Source organism: Mercurialis annua, linkage group LG2 (assembly GCF_937616625.2).
Source record: "Mercurialis annua linkage group LG2, ddMerAnnu1.2, whole genome shotgun sequence".
Lineage (NCBI taxonomy): Eukaryota > Viridiplantae > Streptophyta > Magnoliopsida > Malpighiales > Euphorbiaceae > Mercurialis > Mercurialis annua.
The window spans coordinates 1,635,791-1,658,451 of NC_065571.1; the positions used below are offsets into that span (position 1 = coordinate 1,635,791).

Below are 22,661 nucleotides of genomic sequence, written 5' to 3' on the forward strand. Positions count from 1 at the left end.
GGAACTAGAGTATGATTTATTTACTAATTTTTAATTCATTAGCAAGTTAAAATTTTATGCAAGTGAAGTGACTACACTTTAAACATGTAGACTTGTTCTAAAAAAACATTTAATATATATTAAATATTATATGTAAATATATATTTTTAACCGGTGGTTGAACTGGTTAACTTGGTGGTTGAATCGGTAAAATCGTAAATGACCACACTAATTTGGTGATTCATATATTCAAAAAACACTTATTATTACACATCAATGAACAAACAAGATTTAAAGCAGATTATTTATGCCTATTTTTCTAACATAATCTGACAATAAAAGATACTGCCCTAAAAAATGAGTCTAGGTGGGCAAGATTATGCAATCATTTGGATTTTGACTCTATTTTCATACAGACTGTGTTCCATTTTGCATATTTCTTTTACCCTTTATATAATTACAATTGATTAGGGAACTGTTAATGAAAAATCCCATCAGTAAAAAGAGCTCATGTTTGGCTACTTTATGAACTTTCTATGATCTGTTACCAACATTTTTTGCTGGTTTCCATACATATCTTTCACTGTAAAATAGTGAAAATGTCTCTTTTTGCCGGTTCACTCAGGTTTAGTACAAACCGTGCCAAAAAAGACGAACTTAATCAAAGTTCAGTTTGAAAACTTAACGTTCTTATAAATTTAGCTCAATTCGATTTTGGAAAATGAGAAGGCAAAATCTCAATATGGATCAATCTGAATGCACACCACACAACTGTAATTATGAGCATATTTTGTAAATGGTGACAGCATTATTAATTTTAGCTATTTCTAATTTATTATAAGGATGAGTAATGTTTGATTGTGCTTATATTAATTAGCTCGTATACAATCAACATGTTTGGTTGAAAATGTTCCGATCACGTGTCAAAAATAGGCAAATACATCAGAAGAACATAATCTCTCAAAAAACACCAACAGCGGGAATGCTATTAAATAAGCAGTAACATAGCTTACCGCAAGAACTCTCGTGGATCAGTAACATAACCAGTCAAGGCAGATGCTGCTGCTGTATAGGGCGAAGCAAGATAGATCTCGCCTTCTTTATGTCCCATACGACCCGGGAAGTTTCTGTTTGTCGTCGACACACAGACCTGAAATGGCACTCAAAACCGTTAAATGTAAAACAGTACCCATGTGCCAATAGCGGAAAAAACGACACATTACTACTGTCAAAGGGACAGACTCCGATCACCAGCAAGAGACCTGCCAGTGTACTAATATCAGAAAAACCAAAATGTATCTTACCATTGGTTCGTTCATACGTGCATATGTGTCTTTAGGTCCTCCCAAACAAGCACCGCAACTAGGACTTGCAGGCGTGTCACAACCAGCCTCTTCAAATATTTGAGAGCAAGTTTTCCCGCCAGATCCTGGTACTGGGAGACTATACACGTCCATCCAAACCTGCAAATTTTACAATAAAACTACAGTTAATTTTGCATACTTATTTACATTACAACAAAAGTACTCTTCATCCATTTGTGAACCTCGAGTTAAGCACACGAGAAATAAACAGTACCGACCTTTTGGGTCGCAGGCACAAGAAATGTGGGAACCTTGACCTTTTGACCCTGCACATTAACCAAAGATATAGATGAAGCCCGAGAGGGAAAGATATATGCAGCAATTAAATGTGTTGTATTGCATGCTTGGCTAGTTACATGAGTCAGATTCATTGGAAAAAAAAGTGATTTTTTGCCGCTTGGAGGGGCTTTCTGTGGCTGAAATTCAATCGAATTTGAAAAATAACTATAATTAAAAGCTAAAATTGCAAAATAGGCTAAACTTGGCATTTTTGAAAGGTTTGGTTAAAATTGATCGCACCCGTTAAGGTTTGGTTTTTTTAAACCATTAAGCCAAAAGAAAATCATATTAGATAACAACTTAATGATAACAAGATTACAAAGACAAATTGCACTTACTGAAGCTAGAAATATTTTAGCTGCGGCCATAAAATCCTCTGTTTTCCCGCCAGTACAAGATCCGATATATACTCTGTCAATTTTGACATCTTTGCATTCTCTTGCTAAAGCACGATTATCAGGAGAATGAGGCTGCAAAATTACATGGGAAGTTAGAAAAGAGCATTCAGCCAAAAACAAAGAGAAAATTAGTCTAATGGGAAATGTATATTATCAGACACCTTTGCCACCACTGGTTCCAGTGTTGAGACGTCAAATCTGTACTCAGACAGAAATCTAGGAGCAAAAAAGAAAACACAACAAAAACACAATTAGCACAGAAAACAAATAGCATATATTTTACCACTAACAATTTGAAAAGAAAAAAGAAACTGATTTCTATGGTACTAGAAAAGTCAACGAAATTTACGATCTACTGGTTTAATTTGAACAAAGGGTCAACGCGCCCCTAAACTTGTGACACGGGGTCATCTAACCTAATTTATACTATTTTGAGCAACGAACCCCAAAACTCTTCAATTTTGGGTCAGATAACCCCATAATTATATTTTTTTAAACGTGTAAAATACAAATCGGATGCGAGGGATGCAAAAAAAGTAAGTAGATATTTCCCTAATTGTTGTGATATAATTATTCTAAATCTATTTTTTAAAATAAAAATATAAATTATCGGGTTATTTGACCCAAAAATGAAGAGTTTTGGGGTTAGTTGCTCAAAAAGTATAAATTGGGTTAGATGACCCCGTGTCACAAGTTCAGGGGGCGCGTTGACCCTTTCTTTGTTTAATTTTCATTTCATACCTACCATAAATTGGGATAAATTTACAAGCAATATACATATAAAATCAGTAATCTTAGTAGAGTAAAGCGAGATTCGGAGTACATCACAGGCAGAAAATAGCAAATCAGTCTTGATGTTAAGAAGTTAAAGTATAGGTTGTTTGATGTGATGACTGTGAAGATGCAAACTTTTCGAAGCCCAGCATTGTCATATTTGTTGCATGTGGAAAGTTTAGTTACGCACCAACAAAACCATACATTTTATTATAACATATAATGGCCAGGACTCAGAACAGAATCTTAAAAGAGCATTCAATTTGAGTTGCAACTTGGCAAATGAAGCCATCAGAAATAGAAGTCTACCTTGCTTTCTCATCACTATAAACAGGTTCATAAGGAACAGAAGTCTTATCCTGTTCATACCAAAAGATAGTCCGGTAAGTCTTTTTGCAAGGAACAATAATCATATAATGCGATAAACATAAAAAAAATTATCTCCCTGCGTAGATTCAAGAAAGCTAAAAAAACAATGTAGAATGTATCTATAATACCTCAAGGTACTTAAATGTAGTGCTATCAGCAGGGATGACCCCATTCTTCCCCCCAGCTTCAACAACCATATTACACAATGTCATCCTTTCTTCCATCTACACATAAAAGAAAATCAGAACCACCAACCAAGAAAATCTACTCATGCAGTGTTAATTACACAGATAAATTCTGACAAGCTACACTTTGTTAGTGCAAATAAACCAGAGCTTACTCACATTTAAACTCTCAACAGTTGTGCCAACAAATTCCATTGCTTTATATGTTGCACCAGAGACAGATATTTCACCAATAATCTGTAAAGAGAAAATCACTTTTATGTATAAAAAAATAGATAAACCCCCCCAAAAAAAGCTTATTCCACAATAGGCAGTTGTGTGCACACTAAATCAAGTAATGTCTCATATCTGAGTTACTGAGTATACTCACTTGCAAAATCAAATCCTTTGCGAGTAAATAATCAGGCATTTCACCATCCAATACAAATCTCAGAGTTGGGGGCACCTGCAATTCAAGGTAAAGGAAAACAAAAAAAATCAATACCCGCCAGTGTAATATCATCAAATAAGCAACTTTTATAGTACATCCAGAAAATTTATGCATGACGAATTCTGTATGATTTCTTTACAATCAAGTTCTTATTCATTCTTTTAAGAAATTAAGTATATAACCGACGTCTTTTCTTACAAAAAAAATGCTCAGGGATTTATTCTGGTTAAATAATAGGCATCCACTATTCTGGTTCTGTGAAATTAAGTCACGAGCTTCATGGAGTCCAAAGAATATCTAAAAGATGCATCAAAGTCTATAACTCTATAGTTAGACAAAGATTACAAACCTTGAGCAAGAGCTTCCCAGCGCCTAATACAAAACCTGCATCCGTGTTGCCAATTCCAGTAGCAAATTGGCCAAATGCTCCAGCAGTGCAGGTATGAGAGTCTGTACCTAAAAGAACCTGAGGATGGAAATGAATAAATAATTCTTTTTCTGCAGTATAAGGAGATAAATTTTGACAATTCAATGACTACAGATAAAAATTGCACCTCTCCTGGTCTACAATGACCTTCTTGAGCAAGAGCAATGTGGCATACACCTTTATAATCAGGGTTAACCTGAAATGAGAGGATGAAAAATTCCCCTCCGTTGTTAGTAGAAGGCCAGCAAAGTAGATCTCTTGAAAGAATAGGTAGGATTAAGCATGTAATCATGATATTGTACCTTGAAATTACTAAGATCCTTAATATCATAGAAATACTTTATATCTTGCTCCTGGCAGAAATCCCTCAATATATCCACATTACGGTTTGCACGTTCATCGGCAGTGAATATATAATGATCCGGTATAATAACAATTTTTTCACGGTCCCAAACCTTCAAAAGAAATAGCAAGTCAAATTGGTAGCGTCAATGTCAAGTATAGCAAAAGGGAAAGCGTAGGTTTCTCTTTCTTTTCTTTATGTGTGTTATCTTTTTCTTAAGGGTTATTGTCATATAAATTCACAATCTATACACGTTTTTGCAATTTAATCACTTTTTCTGAAAGTTGTTAGGGAAGCCAGAGTTGGCCACGTCATTCACATCAAAACACATTGTTTCGAAAATCCTGCTTCCACTTCATCATTTTTCACCAGAATTTTAATCGGCATATCGGTTTACCAGGAAATGATAGTCGGTGTATTTACCAACTTTTATAAAAACGTGATTAAAATGCAAAAACGTGTATAGCTCGTGAATTTATATGACAACAACCCTATTCTACGATGCATCATGCAAGTACACAAAAAATGGGAAGGACAAAGAGGACTATCAGACTATCATGTATTGATAACTTCAGCTTCTAATAGATGAAAAAAAAGAAGGGGTGTAGCTGTCCAATGATGTCGTCTAAACTTCATTTTAAGATTACGCAGTGCAGGATTACCAAATTAGAACTTGCACATTCAAATGCTTTTCATACAATGAAGTGACTGAGCAGTAATCTCAATAAGTACTAAACAAAAGTCTCAACTAATTTCACTCAATCAAATCAATCAAATCATAAACCAACCTTAAAAATAGAAGCAAAACAAGAGCATACCTTAGCATTTTGCCCAAACTCTCTCTTAAAGATACCAATGGAACCCGGGCCGCAAACATCATGAGTCATCAAGGTATCAACATTGACCCAAACATTCTCACCTGGGCTCAACTGAGCTTTCTCAGAGGCCCTAGCAAATATTTTCTCAGTCATTGTCATTGCAGTCTTCACCTGCAAATCCCACCCAAAAAAAGAATCCAATTAACAAACAAAGCACCAACCGACGAGCTATAACTCAAATGGTATAAGTGCTACGCGACAACTGTTTAAGTCGTCGGTTCGATTCCTCCTACAAGAGCTCTCCCCTCCCCGGTTATAAAAAAAAAAACACCAAAACTAATGAAAAAAACACCAAAACTAATGAAAAAAACACATAACCAAACATCAAATTCGACAGAAACCAAAAATAAAAAAACAACCCTCCAATCCAAACCTTGTAATTGAACTAAAAATGAATTATAAGTAAGCTTACCGAACCAGTGGTGGCAGGCGTGCGTTCTGATTGGTGAGGAGCCATAACGGATACAATTCTCTTGGAAATCGATTTCTTGCATTTGGGTATTGAAGAAAATGGCAGTGAAGGTGAAGAAAAAGCAGACAGATCCTGCACAAAATGATAGTCAAATCTTCATCAATAATAAGCAAAATCCATAACATAAATAACTAAAGAAGATAGAAAACAAAATTTAAATTACCTTGTTAGTGATAAAAGATGAAGACGGGGGAATAACGGCGGAGGAAGCCATGATTAAAGCTGTAAGATTCTGGGTAGCTTTGAGATATAGAGGCGGTTGTGTACAGCGCTCGGTCGAGGCGGGCTCGTATTGAGTTTAGCAGACTTGTGGTCTTGACGAGTCCTTTTATTTTTGTTCTTTATTCATTTTCTTTAGGCCAAACTTATTTTTAAGTCCTTGTACTTTTAACATTATGTTTATCTGATCCTTTTAGAAAAATATCTATATCTATTTCTTTTATAAATTTATTTTGAATTTCTAGGTTTTACAAAATGGAGCATGAACAAGCTAGTCTCCCCATGAAATGCGCGTGAGATCAAATTTAAATGTTAAAATGACTTGACACGTTGGTGAATATGTCACATCACCGATTTAAAAATGAAAAATTTATAAATACATGGCTTATTAATTTTTTTAGAGAAAGACTAAATAAATACAAATATGAGAGTATAGAGACTTTTGATTGTAAAAATTGTTAATCACTTAATGATAATTTAGTCACATGTTCATAATTCTAATCCATTAAAGGTTTTGTTAAAAAAAGCAAATAGTATAAGAATCTATTTAATAACAAACTTTTAAAAATTCAGATAAATAAAAAAGTACGTGGGCTTTTGACGTGTTAACCCTTTTTTTTTGGAAACAAAGGATTATCTCACACTCTGAACTTGACGGAAAAGATAAAACAAAAGTCAATTTTATAAACTTTTTTAATAAAAACAATTAGAATTTGACAATTTTGTATTATTTAAATCTGAATCTATATGAGTATATGTCTTATAACTCTTTGCTATTTAAAGAGTTGGATAATAAAAATCATACATAATCATACATTTAGAATGGAGAGTATATGAAAGTCAAACTTTACTTTATATTTCATTTAAAGTTAGTGTGATTTTCATTTTGAAATAAATTGATTACACTTTTCAATAAACATGACTTTGTTTATAACATAAAAAAGTTAAATAAATTATAATTATTTAATATTTAGGAAAATAAATAAAATAAAAAGTAGTTAATTGGCTTTTGGCACTGCAAAATTTAGCCATTTTTTTAATTATAATGTGTGATAGAGTCGAGTCAAAATATTACTATTAAATTCGATATCAATTTGATTCTAAAATTTAAAGTTCACAATTTAATTTGAATTATGGAAACATCTAGACAAACAAGTACATAATATCTTTAGTTATAACCAACCCATCATCAGCATTTATAAGCCAACTGCTACTCATACATCATTTTCAAATACATATTCAACAAACAAAACACAAAAATTCAATTATTTGCTGCTGCTACAATTTGCTTCTGCATAAAATCTTTAACATCGTTAATAAACAATGAAAATTCAGGCAACTCAGGATACACATAAAATGTATGAAAAGCATTCGGATATTCAATCAAATTTACTTCTTTTCCTAATTTCTTCAACCCTTCATAGTACCTTTTTTGCCAGTCAATTAACGGATCAAATCCCCCAACAAAAATTACACTCGGGGGAATCCGAATCGGAATTTCCTGTCCGGAATTATACTCGGAATTCGGCCCGAAAACATTCGACGCGGGATGGTCTCTGTCGGATCCTTCTGGCAAATAAACCTTCCACATCCAATCTGTACGGTCCATCGTAACGTACGGAACTTTTCCGGAAAGTCTAATTTCCGATTCGGTTCGTTCCTCTCCTCCGAAATACGGTTGGATTAGTATTCCTCCGATAAGTTTTACATTGCGAAACTTATGTTGACTTGCTTTGACCATAACATGATGAACTAAATTGCCTCCTGCACTATCTCCAGCAAGAAAACAGTTTTTCAGATTTGCATAGCTCGGAAACCCTAGGATCGACGTTGTTTCGTCGATGAATTTTACAGTATCGAAACAATCTTCAGGCTGAGCTGGATAACGATTCTCAGGAGCGAGCCGGTAGTTGACGGAGACAACAATAGCAGAGAGTAAGCGAGCGAGTCCGTAACAGAACTCGTCAAGCGGCTTGGAATCGGCTGATAAATAAGCGAAACCACCGCCGTGGAAGTAGAAAATAACCGGCATGGTATTGGTACTGGAAGTGTCTCCGTCTGAGATTGGAGTGTAGAGGCGGAACCAGAGATTACGAGCTTTATCGACGGTGATATCGGTGGCTGTGACGCCGCTGATTGGTTTATTCGATGGAGGTGATTTGACATCGAATAAACTCATGAGAAATCGGTTGACTGTGCCATCGGAACGACGAGTGATGTCAACACCGAAGGCCAGTGTTGATATATGCAGCTTGATCTTCCATGGAATACTAAGCTTTGGATTTGAAGCCATTAGTTCTTGAATTTGATCTTCTGAAAGCTAGGGGTTGGGCACTTAATTATAGAGCAGAGAAGAAGAAGATGATCAGATTTAGTTATGGAAATACCATGTGGTCAAGAAATGCTCAAAAACAGAAGAATCTGGTATTTTGATTTAGTACTATTAAATTAATACTCCATTTATCGAGCATGGCATTTCGTATGAATTTCTTGAAAAAATAATAGATTTTATTTGAAAAGATAACAAAGTAGGTGACCTGTCATGATAAGTTTTCCGTTTTTGGACAATAAAAAAATCAACAAAGGATCAATTCACCCCCTCAACTTATCACGAAATATCAAATGAGCCATTTCTAGCATTTTTGGATCAAACAGACCCACAACTATGCAAAATCGAACCCTCCTTAAGAGAGTGTAACACACTCTCTATTGAAAAGGATAACAAAGGTAGATGTTCTGTCATGATAAGATTTTTGACAATATAAAAATAAAACTTGGAAGAGAATATATATATAAAAAATCATCTTCAAAATCTTATCACATGATAAGATCCATAGAGCTTAATAAAGAAATGCAATTTGTTACAATATCAATAGAAAAATATGATGAAATCCTTCCTAAGATGCTTCAGCGCTATGAGCCTATGATCAATTCCTGACAGTCTGATTCAATACGGACATGGAAAATTCGTTTGTTTTTAATCCAACTCAAAACTTCTCGAAATTCAATTGCTTCTGCCACTCTCGGATCCAAGCTTCCTATTAAACCTGCACTATAATCTGCACCGAAAGCAACAGCTGCATCAACATTACAAAGGAACCCAACTGCATGCTTAACCCATATGTTTCCAGCCTGAACATTACACACAGAGGCTGAGCTTGACTTAAGTCTTCAAGCAAATCTACATCGATGAATAAAGTTGCTCGCTTCTCGGACCTTATCAGCAAGATTACTAGTTGCTTTGTTCCATAACACACCATTCTGGTGATTCGAAAGGCCCCATAATAATTAAACCACAAAGGTCAGCAAAACTATCAGAATTCATTTCAAGTAAAGAGTAAATCAAATCGGACTTCGAAAAGAGGTAGAGCCTACATTCTGATGATCGAAGAAAAGGCGTAGGCATTGCTGAGCAAAAAAACAGTCCCTGAAGATATGTTCCTCTCATGCCCTGCTATCACAAACAGGGCACTAATTCATAGCAGCAGCATGGCAATGGAGCAAATTGTTCACTGTTGGCAGACTTTCTGATAAAGCTCTCCACAAACAGTTTCAACCTTAGGAGTAATTATAATTTTCCAAAATTTGGTCCAATTCATACCTAAGTTAGCTTAGGTAAAAAGAAAACTCATCTTTCTACTGCAAATCAGACTAAACAATCTTAACATGAACTCATAACATTACAGTTGAATGGAAATTTACAGACAAAACAAATCTACAAGAAAACTCATCTTTCAGCTGCAACTATTTGCTTTTGCATAAAATCTTTCATGTCCTTGATGAACAGGGAAAACACAGGAAGCTCAGGATAAGCATAAAATGAATGAAAAGTATCAGAATACTCAATCAAATTCACTTCTTTTCCACATTTTTTCATTCCTTCATAATACCTCCTCTGCCAGTCTTTCAACGAATCAAACCCTCCGACAAAAACCACACTCGCCGGCAAGCTCAATCCCGAAATATCATCAGCATTCGGCCCGAACACATTCGCAGCAGGATGGTCCCTGTCGGAGCCTTTCGGCAAGAAAGCCTTCCACATCCAATCAGAACGCTCCATGTTCACAACCGGAACTTTCCGGTCAAGCATTGTCTCAGACTGAGTTCGTTCTTCTCCGCCGAAAAACGGCTGGATTAGCATTGCTCCGATCAGGTTTAGGTTGCGAAACTTGTGTTGACTGGCTTTCACCATAACATGATGAACTATATTGCCTCCTGCACTATCTCCGGCGAGAAAACAGTTTTTCAGATTGGCATGACTCGGAAACCCTTGGATCGTCGCCGTTTCATCGATGAACTTTATAGTGTCAAACCCGTCGTCATACGGGGATGGATAACGATGCTCCGGAGCAAGGCGGTAGTTGACAGAGATGACAATGGCGGACAGTTTGCTAGCAAGTTGGTAACAGAAGTTATTATAAGGTCTTGAATGGGGTTTGAAAAAGCCAAAACCACCGCCGTGGAAGTAGAAAATAAGCGGCAGTTTACTATCTCCGGTGGGAGTAGGGTTATAGAGACGAAACCAGAGATGTTTGCGAGCTTTATCAACGGTAATATCGGTCGTCGTGACACCGTTGAACGGTTTCTTGGACGGAAATGATTTGTGATCAAATAAGATCATAATAAAGCGACTGATAGTGCCATTGGAGCGACGACTGATGTCACAGCCAACGCAGATAGCAAAATTTTTGAGCTTGATCTTCCATGGAATAACAAGAATTTTATTCTGGAGATTTTCATTGGTCATTTTCAAGAGAAGAGAAAAAATATGGATAAATATAGTGCAGTGATGAGTATAGAGAGGTAATAGATGTTATTTATATAGAGAATATATACAGGTATAAATTTTTTGTATTATTACCAACAAGCTATAAAATGATATGTGCAATGAACAACTTTTATGTTAAAGTTATACGATGAATTCCTCACTTAAGTGTAAAAATACCCTTTTCCTAATAATCCCAAAAAAGAAGATTATATTAATATATGTTGATCAATAAATTTTTTTATTTTAATTTAAATGGATAACTAAAATATTTGGAACTAATATTCTATTTTGAGAACTAATTAAGCTTTAATATTTTAATTTTAGGTATTAAATTCATATCATTATGGAAGATTTTCATATCAAAAATGCATAAGCGTACATGACAATTTTTTTAATTAGAAATACATACATAAAATTCAAATTTACTAATTTTTGTCTGACTACTTGCCAGATACGAAAGAATCATAAAAAATCAGTACAAACCGGCAAAAGCAGATTAACACACACACATAAATATATGTTAGTCTGAAAATCTCTTTTTGAAATAAAATTAAATTTAATAACTAAAATGAAATAAATTAAAATTTGTTCACAAAAAAAAAGATAATAGTTTATTAATTTCGAAAATCATACTCTATTTTAGACATTGAACTCTAAAATATAAACAATCTGATTATTAGCGATTTCAGGCCATATTAGGCAAGCACATTTTCCACGTCATATTTTTCTACGTTAATTTCACTTGAAATGCTAAAAATATTTTGTTATTTGTAATTTTGAACTTAAAACTAAAATAATTTGAAGGTCCATGGGCAAAATTAAATAACACAAAAACTTATGATTTCAAAAATTTAAAACTTGCATAGATCTTCTTTGTTTGCTTTCATTAAAAGGCAAGTACATAAAAGTAGGTTAGTTAGCAGATAAATATTAATATCGTTATTGAAGTATGAATATGGGCAGTATGGGAAGGCAGATGAGAATTAGATTCCAATTATTTGTTTGGTTCATCAAACATAAAATTTTGTCCTTCTTCATGAATGCAAAAAGACACCACACACGTTATCTATTCCAAGGTGAACAAAAATTGTTTCTCGTCTGTCCTTAGAGACCATGCAGGTGAATTGTTAAATCGCTTTCATGACTTAAATGAAATTGTGTGTTTAAACCGTACTCATATATAGAACGTTTGAAACTTGAAAATTAGAAATTTATTTCTCGTAAAAGATCTGTCTGACTCAAATGTGGATTAATCTAAATATAGAAGATTTAAAATAGAACTGAATATGATTAATTGGTTCCGATCTAAATATTATTATGATTTTTAAAATTAAATATTTAAAATCTAAAATTTTAAATGGTTAACCTTTTAGAACTGTTTTTGGCAATTTTTAACCATATTATTGTAACGAAATCAAATTCAAAAAGAAAAAGGATAAATTTACATAATAAAATTTTAATTAGAAGTAGTCTAATAAAAGTGTTTATTCCTATCATTATATTAGATAAACATTTCGTTATGGAAAATAAATTGCACTTTAAATAAGATCTCATTTATATATAAAGAAAAAATGTTTTTTTATGTATGTAGAATAAAAAATATATTTGATTTATTAAAAAAGTTATAACATATATATATATATATATATATATATATATATATATATATATATATATATATATATATATATATATATTATAAAATAACTACATATTACTTATATAAACTGGTTAATTAGTTAAACATGGTTTTTAAAGGCATATTGTTTTAATCTACCCAAATTATTTTTTTTACTTTTATCAAATATCATGATCTTTAAATCTTGCTATATATACCATCATCTTTTTAATGTTTGCCAAATATACCAACAATCCATTTGGACTGATGTGGCGCGATATTATAGGCACCATGTTAAATTTTTTTGTACATATATAGACGAATAGAATCAAGCTACATCACCCATAAATGAGTTGTAGATATATTAGACAAAAATAAAAAATTAATCATACGACAAGATTGAAAATTCATGATATATATGGAAAATATGTCAAATTTGTGGACAAATAAATACATTTTGTCATTTTTAACACTTCAAATTATAAACCTAAACTTTAACCATAAACTTAAAAGTTCAAATGTTAGCCTAAATTTTTGAACCATTTGGCCCTATTTTTCAAGTTTCCGGTTTTGGTTTGGTTAATCAAATTGATAAGGTTTTTTTTTGTACTCATTCCTAATTTAAATGTATCGTTTTATAGTTAAACTCATTCAAGATATCTCATATATATTATATTAAACAAATGTTTCTCATCTCTCAAAATTCAAATATAACTCACAAGCCTCAAATTTTGTCTTGTTTTATAAAAAGGATTTTTTTAGCGCTTCTAAAAGAATTTAATCTCATTAACATATAAGTTTTAAACAATTAATGAGAAGTCTGTTTTTTCTTCTACAGGCATGCGATAGCAACGGCATTATCATCCGGTTAGTAAGATGATACGGTCCCTTATTGTAAATGCTTTCAGGAATTATGATCAGTCCTGTCCAATTTCCTTCCAGCAACCAAATTTCACAACAATTCTCATAGTAGTGGATTTGAATTAATTAGTCTCTAAAATTATAAAATGAGTTCAAATTCTAATTAAAACCTGATATTTAACCTATGATAACCCACGATATACTTTATGCCAATTAATAAATTTACTCCAAATTTTAAATTATGATATTAAATTTCAAGATAGTATTATTTTTAATGAGATATTTCTTACGTGAATGTTCATTGACATTTAAAGAGTAAATATGTCTATTACTCAATTTATTTTATACATGAGAAATTCTTAGGTAGACTCAGTCCACCACGTCATCTGTGAACTAAACCTATCACATAATGACATGTCATTAATATAATGACAATCTTGTAATATTACTATTCAGATGTGTAAATAAGTAATAAACGAATTTACAAGATTGCCATCATTTTAATGACGTGTCATTATGTGATAGGTTTAGTCCACGGATGACGTGGTGGACTAAGTTTACCTAAGAATCTCTCTTTATACATTTAACTAGCCAAATTTGGACCGCAAGAAATTCAAAATATATATTATGAAAAATTAAGAAATCTAAAGTTGGACCGTTTTTATTATAAATTATTGGTTTTCATTAAAGCAATGAGATAGATTCTATCTGTTTAAATGTGATTAATTTTAATAAATTGTCATCTCTAATAAATTAAAATACAATCACTATTTATATTTTTAAATTAAACCTACAATTATCAAATTAATTAATTTTAATTAAATGTCAATTTATCTAGCTATTATAATTTTAAGGTTTTCCGACCAGCTCACCCTTGACTAAAAAATAAAATACAATGCTAATAAGGTTGGTCATGTAATTTTCATGCAAACTCACCCCTTGCCTATAAGATATAATAGAGAAACCCTGTTGAAACGGCAATTCATTAGGATTGCACGCAAAGTAATTATCTTACTAATTAATTAATTATACCTTCAGAATTAGTCTTCAGAAAACATTATTACCAAGTCAATTTGCAGAATGAAACTTCAAAATACAATTCTCACACTGATCCTCTATAAATAAGAATATCCTGCCGGAAAAAACACAAACACGCGTACGGTCACCGGAAAAACAGAAAATGGAGGAGATATCAGAAACTGCAAAAGCTTACTACGCAAATTTATCAGAAAAACAGAAACATTTAGCATCCGATTTCTTCAAAGAAATGGACGCAGACGGAGATGGTAAAATTACGTTCCAAGAATACGAACAGCACATCAAGAAAATGAAGAGATTCCAAACAATTTCATCATCTGAATTCTTTAAAAAGCTCGATAAAAGCGGAGATGGGAGCTTGGATTTTGATGAATTCATCGCGGTTCATTATTTATGCTCGAGCGAAAGAATTTATTTTTGCGATGAGTGTAAAGAGTTTTTATATGGAGTTTACTTCACTTGTGTTCAATGTTTTGATGGAAGTTCTGGTAATAGTTACGATCTTTGTTGTTCTTGTTATCGGGACAAAAATATTAATCATCATAAAGATGCTTTGTTTCTTGACAATTATACACTTTTGCAAGCTAAGAGACAACAACAGCTCAAGGGATCTGCAGGCCAGGTGAATTTATTGTAATATTTTTTTTGCGCTAATGATAAATTAAATTCAAATCTTTATAGCTTGTTGCAACCTTATTAAAAATATAATAATTTTTATAGTAATTCCGTTGCAATCTTAGCTATTTTTTCGATCAGTTTAATTTTTTCATTTTTCACCCCAATACTTAAGATGCACGAAAACCTTATGTAGGGTAAGTTTTTTCATTTCGAAAACTCTCAAAAACTCTTCAAAAACGTTTCGAGTCCATTTCCATAAATAGTAAAAGTTGGAAACTCGTTTTCCATATAAAAACAATTTTTAAATAGTTAAAAAGAAACCCTAAAAAAAGTTACTTATAAAATAATTTTTGATTCTTTCCACATGCACTTCTTCTCCCCAATTATTAAAAAAAGTTTAGATAAAAATAATATTAGTATTATAACATGATATAAATTTTTTATTATAGTTTAAATAAGCGGATGCAATTTGTTAGAAACGCATAAAAGTTATGAAAACGTATTTGATACACATTTTTTCCCATTATAAACACAATTTTTATTTTATTTTAGCTTTAGCTTTATTTATTTTTAAATAATTACACTGAATAGTATCATTTTTTTCATTTTCTCCTCTTTTATTTTATAGTGCCAAGCTAACACTCATAGTCATAGACAATTTTAATAGAAAGCAGTACTTTTTTTAACAGAATTAACTAATCCAATTCTATATGCATTTTCATGATTTTCAGGGCTCAAGAGGAGTTTCAGAAACAGTGGAACTTGCAAACTTTGGAATTCAAACCACAGCAACTGTTGTCGGTTTATGCAGCCTGATGTAGCAAAAAAATTACTTTACATAGGAATAATTGTCATAGTGCTCCGATTTTTTTTAATCTGCCAATTTAGTATTTGAATTATTATTTTAGTTGAATCAGTCATTAAATTCTAAACAATTAGACAAATATTATATAATTCTGATAGATTTAGTCTCACATTAGTTCAGAAAGTTAAAAATTAAATATGTAAATAGGAATTGGTTTTCACGTATACAAAATTGAGTTTTAACATATCTCATTGGAATGTTAATTATATAAAGTTAAGTGTGTGCTCATATATATATTAAATTACTTTTTTTAGGGAATATATATATATTCAATTATATACGTGCAAAATGTCGATAATTATACAACTCTAACTCAGTCAAGAGTATCATATTATTGTAAAATTTCTAAATGATCTAGCTGCAAAAAGAGTTTCAAATACTAAACTGAAAAATTATCACTCCAATAATAATTTTTCCACGTACAGTGATCTATCAGAATGTCACTCATCGCTTATACTATTTAAATTACAGTTCATTGATATTTCTAGTGATATTTACTCACTACTTAAAGCATCTCCATTGCGTATGCTATATTTTGTGCTGTTGTTAGCACAAAATATAGCAAAATGCTACATATAGCACAATAGATCGTAACTCCAACGCATGATGTTATATTTAATGACATATTTGATTTTAAGGAAAAAAAAGAAAAGAGAAAGGCGAATAATCGCCCCCTAGCGGAGAAAGTTTTATTAAAAATTTTGGTTACAAATACGACAATATTTTAAATATTGAACCAGTTGGTTAAGTCGGTTCGACTAAAAAAAGTCAGTTCACTTCGGTTCTTCTCTAAAAATCAGACTGCATAATCTTAACATAATTTATAACACTACAGTTGAATGGAAATTTACAGACTAAACAAATCTACAAGAAAACTCATTTTTCTGCAGCAACTATTTGCTTTTGCGTAAAATCTTTCATGTCCTTGATGAGCAAAGAAAACACAGCAAGCTCAGGAAAAACATAAAATGAATGAAAAGTATCAGAATACTCTATCAAATTCACTTCTTTTCCGCATCTCTTCATTCCATCATAATACCTCTTTTGCCAGTCTTTCAACGGATCAAACCCTCCGACAAAAACAATGCTTGCCGGAAAGTTTAATCCCGAAATATCATCAGCATTCGGCCCGAACACATTCGCAGCAGGATGGTCCCTGTCGGAACCTTCCGGCAGGAAAGCCTTCCACACACAATCTGTACGCTCCATATTAATAAACGGAACTTTTCTGTCGAGCGTTAACTCCGACTCAGTTCGCTCTTCTCCGCCGAAAAACGGCTGGATTAGCATTGCTCCGATCAAGTTTAGGTTGCGAAACTTGTGTTGACTGGCTTTTACCATAATATGATGAACTATATTGCCTCCTGCACTATCTCCGGCAAGAAAGCAGTGTTTCAGATTTGCGTGACTCGGAAACCCTAGGATCGACGTTGTTTCATCGATGAACTTTAGCGTATCGAAACCGTCGTCGTATGGAGATGGATAACGATGCTCCGGAGCAAGGCGGTAGTTGACAGAGATGACAATGGCGGACAGTTTGCTAGCAAGTTGGTAACAGAAGTTATTATAAGGTCTTGAGTGGGGTGCGCAAAAGCCAAAGCCACCGCCGTGAAAGTAGAAAATAACCGGCAGTTTACTATCTCCGGTGGGCGTAGGATTATAGAGACGAAACCAGAGATGTTTGCGAGCTTTATCAATGGTAATATCGGTCGTCGTGACGCCGTTGAACGGTTTCTTGGACGGAAATGATTTGTGATCAAAGAATGTCACAATAAAGCGGTTGATAGTACCATTGGAGCGACGACTGATCTCACAGCCATAGCAGAAAGCAAAAAGTGCGAGCCTGATCTTCCATGTTATAACAAGAATTTTATTCTGAGGATTTTCATCAGCCATTTTCAAGTATTTTTTGTTGCACTTGCTACTGATATAAAAATAGCTAGGTTAGTGAGCAGATAAATAATTGAGGAGCGAAGATACAAGTTAATTAAAGCCACTCAATAAGTTGGTATATATTGGCCTTCTTCATGAATGCAAAAAGCCCCACCTTGTTCATTCTTTAGTGTATATGAAGATTAAATTCCAGTAAAGTATAGTTTTTGAAAAGTTAACTTTTTAAGAAGTTTAATATATATTGTTTGTTTAATTTTTATTTTTAAGAAATATGAAATTAAGATTAATATATTATATTTTTAATTAAAAAATATAATTTTTTTTATAATTTTTATATTGTTAAAAAGATAAATATTGTTTTTTAATTAAATGTCATTATCTAACTATTAAGGTCTTAATTTTTATATTGTTAAAAAGATAAATATTGTTTTTAATTAAACTTTTAATAATTAAAAAATCAATTTTAATTAAATGTCATTATCTAACTATTAAGGTCTTAAGGTTTTCCAGCCAGCTCACCCCTTCACTTGATTAAAAAATAAAATACAATTTTTTTTTATAATTAAGGCCGGGTCATGTAATTTTCAAGCAAACCCCTTGCCTGTTGGCTACAAGACAAAATAGAGAAACCCTGTTGAAACGGCAATTCATGAATGCCTAATAATGGATAAATATTTAGGTGAACCTAGTTCATCACGTAGAATTATGAACCATCCGCCTATCGTGTGATACGAGACAATAATAAATATATTAACCAATCAATAAATATCATATTAATTGCCTACATTTTAATATGAATTAATGTGATATTTATTGATTGGTTAACAAATAATAACTAACAAATAATTTAAACTTTATTTGTACTAACACCATTAAACATTGTTAACGTGACATTAAAAATAAAATAAAAAACTAAACACACACGATCGACGTTATATCACCTATCAAAAAACTATAAAAATATCCAAAATACTCAGGACGAACGACGGTGACGTGAGGATAGCCGTAGGAGTGGATGGCGATGGAAGAATGCGTTTTTTAAAATTAATTATTTAATTAAATTTTAGGATTTTTAATTAATTATCTAATTAAAATTTAATATATTTTTTTTGAAGAAAATTTTTTTTGGCGACATGTTAGGTGATATGGAGCTGATTGTGTATTTATTTATCTATTGTGTTAAATGCTAAATCAACAATGTTTGGCGGTGTTAGTAAAAAAATGGACGAGCAGAGTTGACTGACCCAAAATCAGAGAGTTGACTGACCAAAAATAAAATTTAGAAATTTGTTGTAAGAGTGTCCAAAATCGGTGGCCAAATATAACTATTAGCCTAACTCAATAAGATGCACAAAATGACAATAGTTATCTTTCAGAATTAGTCTTTAGAAAATGTAATTACCAAGTCAATTTGCAGAAGGAAACTTCAAAGTAATTCAGAATTTGTGATATACAATTCTCACACAAATCCTCTATAAATAAGAACCACCGGAGAAACACAAACATAGTCACCGGAAAACCAGAAAATGGAGGAGATATCAGAAACTGCAAAAGCTTACTACGCAAATTTATCAGAAAAACATAAACGTTTAGCATCCGATTTCTTCAAAGAAATGGACACAGACGGAGATGGAAAAATTACGTTCGAAGAATACGAACAGCACATCAAGAAAAAGAAGGGATGTAAAACAATTTCAACTCAAGAATTCTTTAAAAAGCTCGATAAAGATGGAGATGGAAGTTTGGATTTCGATGAATTTATCGCGGTTCATTATTTATGCTCGAGCGAAAGAATTTATTTCTGCGACGAGTGTAAGGAGTTTTTATACGGAGTTTACTTCACTTGTGTTCAATGTTTTAATGGAAGTTCTGGTAATAGTTATGATCTTTGCTGTTCTTGTTATCGGGAGAAAAATATTAATCATCATAAGGATGCTTTGTTTCTTGATAATTATACACTTTTGCAAGCTAAAAGACAACAGCAGCTCAAGGGATCTGCAGGCCAGGTGAATTTACGATAAGGATTTGTATTTTGGTTCGGTTATAGTTAAGAGTTTAAATATTTGATTAACTGAATGATCAAATAACCGAGTAATTTTTATTGTTTATATTTTTATCAATTTAACTAAAATAACCGATTACTTCGATCAATTTAGTTTTATGTTTTAAAGATTTTGATCGATTTGATCGGTTTAGTTAAAGAGATATATGATTTAATTAGTTCGAATTTGGTTATTTGGTTGGTTCCTAATCAAACCAGCCGTTTTTTCATCCCTACACGATAGAACTGTAATATATTATATCAATTTAGGTAATAAAATATTAATATAATTTTTTTTTAAAATAGAGATAAATTAAGCAGACACATTTGTTATAAGAGTTAATTAGACAAAATACTACAATATGTAAACTTAATTAGATAATTACAGTGCTATCTTTCTTTTTTGATAATTACAATTTGTTCTTTTTTAATTTCATTTTTAAGCTTTCTATTTTAGACAAATACCTTTATCTCTTCATCTTCTTCTTTTGTTCTCAGCCAAACCTAATTTCTTCACCATCTCATTCTAATTTTCCTTATTTTTATCTACAGCCACCCAAATCTATCTTTTCCAACTCAACCTCCTTCTTTCGCCGGTGATTCTTCTCGGCCGCAAGTCCACTTCTGCTGTTGCTACTGCGATTTTCGGTCTTTCTTTTTCGCCGCGAGTCATCTTCATACTCTCCTCGTCTTCAATCACTACCTCCGCCATCGCACACCATCGCCAAAAGCCCACTGCCGCCGTCGTCGCACACCATCGTTTCAGTCAATTTTTTTCAGATCTAAAATCGATTTCTTATTTTGGGTGTTAGTTAATCCATTTCTTATTTTGGGTGTTGGTTAAAATCGATTTCTTATTTTAGGTGTTAGTTAATCCATTTCTTATTTTTCTTTTGTGAACGATGGTCATGATGTGATTGTGGTTCGATTTTCTGGTGCTACACAGCCTGCACTCTAGGTGTTTGAAGAAATGCCTATGAGAATTGTAATGTTTTTGGGTGTTGGGTAACTAATGGTTACCATTGGGTAAACCGTTGGATAACTTTGTAATAAATTTTATTTTGAATATATTAGTAATAAAATCGTTAGTTAACTGGTTGTCGTCGCCGGAGTTGGCAGATCTGTCGTGATGAAATTTAATTTTGTTGCTATTTAACCAATCGTTAGTTAACTGGTTTTCTTTTATAAACGACAGTGGTGATGTGGTGTTGGTTCGATTTTTTTGGTGTTGCACTGCTTTCACTCTAAGTGTTTGAAGAAATGTTTGTGAGAATTGTAATATTTTTTAGGTTTTGGGGTAACCAATGGTTAACATTGGGTAAACCGTTAAGTAACCTGTAATTTTTATTTTTGATATATCATTAAAGAAGTCGTTAGTAAACAGTTGCTAAATTTAATATTTGTGGTTCGATTTTTTTGTGTTGCACAGCATGTTGCACTCTAGGTGTTTGAAGAAATGTTTGTGAGAATTGTAATATTTTTGGATGTTGGGTAACCAATGGTTAACATTGGGTAAATCGTTAAGTAACTTGTAATTTTTATTTTGAATAAATCATTAATGAAATCGTTAGCAAACAGTTGCTGAATTTTATGTTTGTTGCTAGTTAACCAATGGTGTACTAATGGTACACCAATGACCTTGTTTTTTAAGAACCATGTTGGTTAACAAATGGTGAATCAATAATTTTAGATTTTAAAAAAGACGATTTACGTTTTATTTGACGGTTGCTCTTGCAGTGATGAAGGGGAGAGGTTTGTAATAGAATTTTCAACTAGTTTAATAAAAATGGAGGTTTGAATTTGAAATAGTTTTTTTTTGTTGGTTAACCAACAGTGTTGGTATACCGCTGGGTAACCAAAATCGTATTCCTGAGATTAAAAAAAATATTTTTGAGAATACTAAAAGTTATTTTTGCAAAAAAAAAAGTACATATTGTATTTTTTAAAAAAAGAAATTGAGGTAGTATTCTTGAGAATATTTTATCTTTTTTTGGTATTTATCTAAAGAGGCCTTGTTATAAACACATAAAAAATATGAAAAAAATATGTGATACACAGTTTTTTTCATTTTAAGTATAATTTATTTTTATTTTATTTTGTAGTGCCAAGCTAATATACTCATGGATATATAATTAGCTAATCCAATTTTATATGCATTTGTTTCTTAATTTTCAGGGCACAAGAGGAGTTTCAGAAACAATTGAACTTGCAAATGCGGGTATTCAAACCACATCAAATGTTTTCAGCTTATGCAGCCAGATGTAGCTAAATGTAATTTGATTAGCAATAATTGTACTAATGGTGTTTGAGTGCTTTTCGATATGTTAATTTAGTATTTGATTTTTCTTTTTTGTAGTTAAATTTGTTGATAAAATTTTAAAAATTATAATAATATGGTGTTTTTGAAGTTTGATGGATTGAGTCTCACGTTAATTTTGACAGTATGAATATGAAAGAAATTTAGTTGGTTTTCACCCATACAAAATTGAGTTTTCATATGTCTCAGTGGAATGTTATTTATGTAAAAAGACAACTAAATTTATTTGGAACAGAATTTTATAAGGGGTAAAATGGCAAGATCTTTTTCATGTCTAAATCAGTCCAGAATATCGTATAAGCATAAATTTTTAAAATTTATGAATGATTTAACTGAAAAAAGAGTTCAAAAAACTAAATTGATAAATTTATCACTACAATAATTTCATTTACTCACTACTTAGCACTTCAATATCCATTTGTACTTGAAGCACAACTCGAATAAAGCATGAATGTCAATCCATAATAAAAGAATTGGCAAATATATATTTAAGTTCATGTATTATCATATTTTTTGAATTCGATC

At 32.1% G+C, this 22,661-nt stretch overlaps 6 protein-coding genes across 6 annotated transcripts; 2 read left to right on the plus strand and 4 right to left on the minus strand.

Moving 5' to 3' along the window:
* Window positions 1–823: 823 nt before the first annotated feature.
* Window positions 824–6,221, minus strand: LOC126668050 (3-isopropylmalate dehydratase large subunit, chloroplastic). Its single transcript, XM_050361264.2, has 15 exons — window positions 6,062–6,221; window positions 5,839–5,970; window positions 5,367–5,537; window positions 4,508–4,660; window positions 4,333–4,401; window positions 4,128–4,244; window positions 3,719–3,793; window positions 3,508–3,585; window positions 3,292–3,387; window positions 3,104–3,153; window positions 2,182–2,236; window positions 1,961–2,092; window positions 1,562–1,609; window positions 1,284–1,442; window positions 824–1,129 (listed from the first exon to the last, which is right to left on the minus strand). Exons 1-15 carry the CDS (start codon window positions 6,110–6,112, stop codon window positions 989–991), a joined length of 1,527 nt encoding a protein of 508 aa, XP_050217221.1. The 5' UTR covers window positions 6,113–6,221; the 3' UTR covers window positions 824–988.
* Window positions 6,222–7,223: 1,002 nt separating this feature from the next.
* Window positions 7,224–8,600, minus strand: LOC126667191 (probable carboxylesterase 18). Its single transcript, XM_050360153.2, has one exon. The coding sequence runs from the start codon at window positions 8,408–8,410 to the stop codon at window positions 7,379–7,381; it is 1,032 nt and encodes a 343-aa protein (XP_050216110.1). The 5' UTR covers window positions 8,411–8,600; the 3' UTR covers window positions 7,224–7,378.
* A 1,133-nt stretch (window positions 8,601–9,733) lies between these two features.
* LOC126670210 (probable carboxylesterase 18) lies at window positions 9,734–10,932 on the minus strand. Its single transcript, XM_050363884.2, has one exon. It carries the CDS (start codon window positions 10,862–10,864, stop codon window positions 9,845–9,847), a length of 1,020 nt encoding a protein of 339 aa, XP_050219841.1. The 5' UTR covers window positions 10,865–10,932; the 3' UTR covers window positions 9,734–9,844.
* A 3,440-nt stretch (window positions 10,933–14,372) lies between these two features.
* LOC126670211 (uncharacterized) lies at window positions 14,373–15,982 on the plus strand. The gene is made up of 2 exons (XM_050363887.2): window positions 14,373–15,024; window positions 15,752–15,982. The coding sequence occupies exons 1-2, from the start codon at window positions 14,545–14,547 to the stop codon at window positions 15,839–15,841; spliced, it is 570 nt and encodes a 189-aa protein (XP_050219844.1). The 5' UTR covers window positions 14,373–14,544; the 3' UTR covers window positions 15,842–15,982.
* A 560-nt stretch (window positions 15,983–16,542) lies between these two features.
* LOC126670209 (probable carboxylesterase 18) lies at window positions 16,543–17,846 on the minus strand. Its single transcript, XM_050363883.2, has one exon. The coding sequence runs from the start codon at window positions 17,779–17,781 to the stop codon at window positions 16,762–16,764; it is 1,020 nt and encodes a 339-aa protein (XP_050219840.1). The 5' UTR covers window positions 17,782–17,846; the 3' UTR covers window positions 16,543–16,761.
* A 1,225-nt stretch (window positions 17,847–19,071) lies between these two features.
* LOC130014565 (uncharacterized) lies at window positions 19,072–22,226 on the plus strand. The gene is made up of 2 exons (XM_050363885.2): window positions 19,072–19,784; window positions 21,995–22,226. The coding sequence occupies exons 1-2, from the start codon at window positions 19,305–19,307 to the stop codon at window positions 22,082–22,084; spliced, it is 570 nt and encodes a 189-aa protein (XP_050219842.1). The 5' UTR covers window positions 19,072–19,304; the 3' UTR covers window positions 22,085–22,226.
* Window positions 22,227–22,661: the final 435 nt, after the last annotated feature.